Source organism: Penaeus japonicus, unplaced genomic scaffold (genome assembly GCF_977035675.1).
Source record: "Penaeus japonicus unplaced genomic scaffold, GWHDUDI00000001_assembly GWHDUDI00000028, whole genome shotgun sequence".
NCBI lineage: Eukaryota > Metazoa > Arthropoda > Malacostraca > Decapoda > Penaeidae > Penaeus > Penaeus japonicus.
In genome coordinates, this window is record NW_028234430.1 from 23,340,279 (window position 1) to 23,347,778 (window position 7,500).

The 7,500-nt window shown below is 45.7% G+C and overlaps 2 protein-coding genes across 20 annotated transcripts in view; both read left to right on the top strand.

Annotated features, from left to right (window-relative positions):
* Positions 1–5,524, top strand: part of LOC147468534 (uncharacterized) — a 116,993-nt gene extending 111,469 nt beyond the window's left edge. Inside the window, exon 4 of the mRNA XM_086553507.1 lies at positions 5,386–5,524. Coding sequence (XP_086409633.1) covers positions 5,386–5,402 — 17 coding nt within the window. The 3' untranslated portion in view covers positions 5,403–5,524. The remainder of the gene's footprint in view (positions 1–5,385) is intronic.
* LOC122251860 (dystrophin, isoforms A/C/F/G/H-like) overlaps positions 1–7,500 on the top strand; it is a 1,045,059-nt gene that overhangs the window by 650,512 nt on the left and 387,047 nt on the right. The gene's annotated exons all lie outside the window — the stretch shown is intronic.

Sequence of the window (7,500 nt, forward strand, 5' to 3'; positions counted from 1 at the left end):
GGAGAAGGAGGACACGCAGGTTTAAAAAGATGTGTTGAAATACAACCGGGGCGAGCGTGCTACCAGGGCCGAAAAAATGGCCTAATTTCGTATCAGCACAGAGAGATTCGCTCCGTATTTCACAGTGGGCTTTCTGCTTCCCCTTGAGCCCTCTCCGCTGCTTCTTCTCCTCAGCAGGCCTTCTTTCTCTCCTCTTCATTCAGCTTTTATTTATGTCCTTCCCACTTGAACTGTTGTGCATTTAAGTTACTAACTCCCCTTTTCCCTTTACTGCTGTCTTCCCCTGCATTACCTCTCCCGTTTCATCCCCCTCTCTATTTAATAGCAACCCTTAAGCATGCGATCACCCCCCTCTTTTTCTTATTACTCTCCACACCCTCTGGCATCTATCATTCTCTTCAATTGCACTGCCCTCTCTTTCTTAAAGGCTCACACATTTTCTTGGATCTCTTTGCACTCGTTATCCATCGCCGCTTGCAATGTCCTCAGCTGGTGCCCTGCGTCCTCTCTCGCCCACGTCCTCAAGTGGATTAAGGGTCACATGCACTCTACTCTGTCTTTCCCCTGACCATGCTTCCCGCGGGCTTGTCATATTGCATTTGCATATTGGTCGTAAGTTCGCGTCGCGCTTGATCTGTATCGGTCTCTCCCCTTTATCCGTCTGATTAATCCAAACATTACCATGACTGCCCCGTTAATTTGTCGCCGTTTTGCTCATTAAAATGGATGATTATAAGGCAAGATTCGTGAATCCATTGCAGAGGTTTGGGATCATTAGTATGATTCGAGCTCTCGTCGGGAAGCGTTTGAATAAAAACGAGTCTGAAGAAGTTTTTTCTTTCTATTCGAAGGCTGCGCACACTGTTATTAAGTGGTCAGATTAATGATGGAGACTATGATTCGCTTTTGTGTGCTGGCAGAACTTCCGGGAAACTAATATAGGTACCTGTTCCGCCTCTTTCCTTCTTTTCTTTATCCCGTCCTTTGTTCCCCACTGCCTCCGTTCCTTTCTTCCTTTCTAGGTGTAGCCACCTCAACTTTGTCGATATGATCCTATCCCGATTACCACTACAACCACTTTATCAGTGTATCACTGCAACATCATCATTCTCATAATCACGACCGCTTTCGCCTACCGTGCCACACTCGGAACTGAAGTGGTTCCAAGTTATTATCGTGTTGCCGGGTTAGTGGAGTTATTGTGAAGCGCTTTGAGCAGTGATGGTGTTGTTAGCCGCCATTGAGCAGTGGTTATGTGTCAGACGGGGCCGGGAAAGGAGGAGGCTTCGGGGAGTTAAAGTCAGGCATATATACGTGTGTGTGTTAAGAGATTTGGAGGCTGATGAGGTTGAATACAAGACTGGAGGTTCATGGTATGAAAACACGAGGAAGAGAAAAGGGAAATTGTGACTGGAAAGTGCACAGTAATAGGAAGAAAGAGATAGAGATTAGGAATCTTTTATGGTTAATACAAGAAGAGAAAAACGATATTTTGTATATTTGTATATTTAGGATGATTTTATTTATTTCTTTATTCTTGTTATAAACAGGCATGCTTTCAACCGTCTTACTGCACCGGCTACTAATTAAGCTAGGAAAAGAAAATTCCTGTTTGGAAGATTCCGACCCTGACTGCACATATGGGAATATTTGTCTGGTGCTGATCTAATAATCCTGCGGTGAATGGGGGGCGGAGGGGTAACATGGGGCCACTACAGGGATGGAGGAGCAGAAGGTGTTGCGGTGAATTGCGTCTTGGGGTTGTAGCGCCGAGAAGTTTTGTAAGAAATCACTTTTTTTGTGAATGATTTAAAGATTTTTTGCATTTATGCGATGCCTTGTTTGGAAATGAGAATGTGGATGTAAAGCTCTCGCTTTTAGATCCTGATGAATGACCGTGGATAGATAAACTTTTTTTGACAAACCATTTTGATTTTATTTATTGATAATGCACGCTGTGACAAGTTTGTATTGTAGTAATTTCATAATACGAGGTATGCATTACTGCCATTCCCGGTTGCTTTTAGAGAAGAACCTACTTTTTAGTAAAAATAGTAATAACAATAATAATAGTGATAGCTCCGGCAGTCTGTGTCCAGGGTGAGCTGACATAGTGATTATGGTCCAGGGTTTCACAGAGAATAATTACGATACAAGAGTAGCCGATAGAGCGACTAAGAAAGTGGAATAAGGGCGAGATGTCAGTCAGCCTGCAAGCACCTCTTGGTATAGCCGAGGAGAGTGTGAAAAGAGAGTTACCCAGTTGCATTGGAAGTTAGTTGAAAATTGGATCATCCAAAGATCGTGTTAAGAGAGGAGTTGGTTGGATTCTAGCTGGGAATATGCAGATGGAAGGTGAGGGAAGGGGGAGGGGTGCACTTTGGGGTTTAAGTGGCTTAAATTCGACGGAATAAGGCTGATTTGGTAACCATGGCAACGAGTCCATACTCTAGATAAGTGAAAGTGTAGAAAAATAGAGCGAGATCGTCAGTTGATTAAACACTGAGTCCATGCCGCTATGTTTTGTTACATTATATATATGTATGTATATATTTCCTCGAATATTTATATATTTAATCACGTCATTGTATATTATGTCCTTATATTTATATGCTTATTACTATTTCTTCAATATGTTTTTGTGTATTTCCGTTAATTATTTTCTAACATTGTCGTTCTTAAACATGCTGTCACCGATACGGCTGTACTCAATTATGTTCCCAAAGAAACGAGTAAACCAGATCCTCCCTAATAAACCCTCACGGGAACAGACTCGACAACATTGATCCTCAGTCTTCGCCAGCGTTGCTGAATGAAGTGTAGCCCACGCGGCGCTTCAGGAGGCGGCGAGGCGTCAAGGAGGTGTAGCGCGGGCGATGAAAGACCAGCACCTGGCTGGCTAAGTGGTGCAACACGCCCCAGGAATACTGACTACCTTTCCGGGGGCTTAGCCCTAAGGGGGAGGGGCTGCCGAGTCGTGTGAGGTTAGAGATTTTTAAGGGGGATTGTGTTCATATAGTGTGGCGATGTGTTAGATGATTGGTGGGGGAAGGCGGGATTAGCTAATGCTCTTATGCATCCCTTTCGCAGTGCAAATGCAGGGAGTAAATCAAGACTAGCAGGATTTGAATGTGTGATTTAGGGTCAATTATTTTCGTGAATATCGACCATCGCTTCTTTTAGCAAGATTGGGTTATTCTGTACTCTTATCCAAATAAATCAAAAAGATATTTGAAATTTTGTCGACTTTGCGTTGCCGGGGATTTGGCCATTTGCAACCAGCGTGAACACCTCATTGAAATACATTACCTCACTCCACATGCCGAGCGGAGAGCTTGACGCCATCTCGGTAATGGAAGGCGCTACCTGACGGAGACGTGGTGAGGTGTGGGCGTGGAAGAGGAATAAGAGGACACGGTGCTGATTTTAGATGTGTTGTACGGTGTGCGTTGGCCACCCTGTATTGATGCGGGGAAAATACAAAATAAGTGAGTGTTTGCCATGACCGACTGATTTTTCTGATTTTAATTCTGAATGTCTTTCATCCGTAATTTTTGAAGCCCTGCCAAAAATAAGTTTTTTTTGTTATTATATCATAACTGATGATGATACTTGTGGTATCTTTTAACCAGTGGGCAGAACCAAGGGAACAAACTTATATAATACCAAGGAAAGGCACAAAGAGAGAAAAAAAATATAGCAGCTTCTAAGAAAAATCTTTGCTTTCAAGATTTTTCTTCATTCTCGCTTTCGCTCTTGTAGTATTCGGCTCGCTTGAAGGCGGATGTTTCATGTCCGTGAGCGCTGATCCTCCTCCATCTTTACATCTCCGCTGATGCGTGAGAGTAAAACCGCATTACGCCAGAGCTAGGCCGAAACTCAAGCTGACACTCGCACACACGCGTTAATGGAAAGATGGGTGGAGATTCTCTTTTTTTACGATTCACGGGGCCTGTTCCGGTAATGTGGTGCTCAGGAACGGGGAGGCAACTCAACACAATAGTTAAATGTGGCAACGGGGTTCCGTAGAGTTTTCGCGGGCTGGTCGACACGAGTGTTTATCATTTTATTGCTTCATTATTTTTAGTATTATAATAGTGCCGACAGTCAGCTAATGATTGGACATTTTTATAAATGTGTATGAATTAGCAATTATTTTTAGATTTCATATTTTTCCTAAGACGTTGACAACTATCCTTTGCAATCTGACAGCGTGCCTCACTAGTGAATTCGGTATTATGAATGCTCGTGATGAATTTGATAATGACTAAGCACTAGTTTCCTCAGTTGAACTTGACCCTTGCGGCTTCTAAAGCACATGTTATTAGTTACTTGCAAGAGTTTGCAGACTTAATCATTTCACTTTTTCCATACTAACCAGGTTCTAAGGCAAATGTATATGAAATTATAATTAAACCCCAGTGTTTGCTCTAAATTAAGAAATGATACAATTTAGATGCATTTTACGATTACACAAGGATGCTGAACCTTGCGTCTGTGAAATATATTTATTTGTCCTGCACGTACATCTATCATTTGGTCCTCCGCCTGTATTTCGATGTCACTGTCCTTCAGTATGTTCACCGAATAAAGTAAACATACTGTTTACTGAAACTATTTTTAGTAACTGTGCCTTCCTTGCTTATCCTTTTCTCCCCCTCTTTCATTTTGCCTCTCACTTCATTTTTTTATTATTTTATTAGTGATTACAGTCTTTGGCTATTTATTAATTTTCGTTTGCCCAATATCTTGATTTATTCGAGTTTCTCTCGTACAGTGCCTTTTATTTTATTATCAATATCATCACACGCGCTTCTTTATCTTTGTCTTTTATTCTCCGTCTATCTACGTTCTTGGAGCGCAGAAACGAATTTATGGACGTGATATATCCCCGTTGCGAAGCCTAGGTGGTGCGAGGCAGCACTTGAGGCCCGGTAATGGAGCTGTCTTGCGGATGCTGGAGGCGAAAGATGGATGTTGTTGACCACACACTGAAGCGTAGGTTTGCTCGACCGTCGTTTAAATAAGTGAGGAGACTTTTGGCATTTTACTGCGGGTTCTTTATAATGGTGTTGTTCAGGGTGAGCAGGTATTGACCGATTTCTCTTTGCTGTGTTTTCTTTCTTTGGTTTAACTTATGCATTTTTATGTATATATACTCATAAATACTTTGTATGTATATTTTGTGTAATGGAGCGATGAAACACGTATATATTATCAAATTATTGTTTAAATGGTGGTGCTGGTTATTGGAAAGTGGTTTGAAAACCGTTCAAAAAAATAAACGAAGTGTATTGTGTGTGACCCGTAGAGTTATTTGACACTTGGCGGAAATCCAAAGAAAACATTTGGTGCAAAGGAGGTTAAGGTGATAATGTAATGCAGTTTCTTTTTTCAGCTAATTCTGAATGAGACTAAAGTGTTGACCTCATGTATTGGTGAACTGTGTAAATATTTTGAAAAGAAATAGGGTGTGACTAGGCGGGTATGTGAGGGTGGGCGTGCCGTGCCCGCGGGCGGGCGCCGCGCAACAATGGCTCACGAGGCGGGGCGGAGACCCTCCGGGGACCGCCAGGGATCCAAGGCCAGCTCCACCACTCGTACCTCCATGAGCGGCCTCCTCCCCAGCCCAGTCGTGTGTGGTGACGAACCTAGCTTTGTCACGCTCTATCAGAATGGCGGCTCGAAACGCTTAGTGGAAGGCTACGACAGTGTTAAATACAATGGGTCCAGCAGGCAGCATGAGAACGGAGGTCGCCTGGGATTAGCCAATGGCGAGCGATCGTCCGACTCCGAGGACTCGGGTGCCACTAGCGGCGCTACCAGCGGGAAAGAGGCTAGCCCGGGCTATGAGGAGAGCTCGGGGTCGGAGCAGAGCAGCGGCCCGCCGCTCTCCGAGGAGAATCGTGGAGACGACGAAATGGACCCGGAACCAAGACGGGTGAGATCTGCGCTGCCGAGATCTCAAACGACGCCCGTGCTGAACGGCGACCACACGCTGGACGACGTGCTCCGGCCGCTGACGCACTACGGCCAGGAGTCTCCCAGCAGCGAGAGCACGCGCCTCAGCAGCGACCTAAATCGCATTCGAGCCGCGCATGAAATAAATATTAGTAAACTCGCGTATCTCGAGGCGCTCTTCCAGCGTGCCAAGCTGGAGGAAATGCGACTGAAAAATCTCAACGCCAGCAGAGAAACGAACGAAGCACGGAACGCCAAGTCAGGCTCTAAAAGCTTACAAAGTCCCGAGAGCGGCTACAAGTCGCTTCCTTCCTCGGTTTCTGATTACGGCCTCAGAAACTACGGATCGGGACACAGTTCTTCCTCTACCAACAACAGTACCTGCGGGTCGACCTTGCCCGATGGCCAGGCATTGTTGCGGACCATCGAGAACCGGTTGCACCTGGCGCGACCGCAGGACAAGGGCAGCAGCCGATCACTGTACCAGTGCGGCGGAAGCAGCAGCGTTGGGAGCCTCAGCAGACTAGCGACGGGTCACAGCCCGGCCACGAGCGGGACGTCCACCCCCGCCAGGTTCGTATCGCCATCACGGTCAGAGGCGCATGGAGGGTCGCAGGGAACCACTCCTGGCAGCACCCCCGCCACTACCCCCGGGGGGACCCCAAAGCGACCCGAAGGGCTCAGTCAGAGTCGTTCCATGGGTCACGTCAGCCAACGATCTCTTCCGCACAACTATCGCAGCCGCTCTGCTTACAGCTCGCCTGCAGTTTCCCCTCAGCGGGGTCCTGACCCTGCCGGATTCCTTGTGTCTCCCTCCGGCGGGGCTCCTAATACTCGTAGGTTCTCCAGCCTAGACCTGAGGGGTCGTGGTCAGCCTCGGCAACTGTCCTTGCGGCACACCGCCCATGGCTACCCGACGGTGGTCCTTCCCATCAGCCCGCCCTCGCCTGCTCAGGGCACTCAAGCATTCCATCGGAAAATGCAACTTTTCTTCGAGATAATGGACACGCAATCAAGATTCTCACAGGTAGGCGCGGTTACCCAAGCCTTTACCTCAAATCGCTGAAATCACTTCTTACTTGTGCTGACTTTAATTCTCTAAGGTTAAGCATTTCCTGATGGGAGTCCGAGTAGCAAGTATAGCTAGGTTTGTATTGCTTCTTAACTCACACACTAACTTTTGAATGGCTGATATATTACTTGATTCACTTTCTAGGCAAACTCACGCATTATATTGATTCACGCTGTATATCCTTAGCTTTATGAGTAGGTAGTATTTATCTCTATCTTTTTATTAGGAGTCTCGAATCACGTTAGAAAGCAGTTTCTTGCCAGATTGTGCGGTATTTCCAATCAATTACTAACCCAATTACCATAGGGGAAGAGGTAGCTGGGGCACAGCTTCAGTCTTAAAGCTTAGGCACTGTGTATGTACTGTATATATGTTCTCTCTAATGTACAGTCTCGTTTTCATAGCCCGCTCAGTCCTCCCTCTCAGACCCGACTCGACAAAAGGTGGGTACAGCACATTCCCTCTTG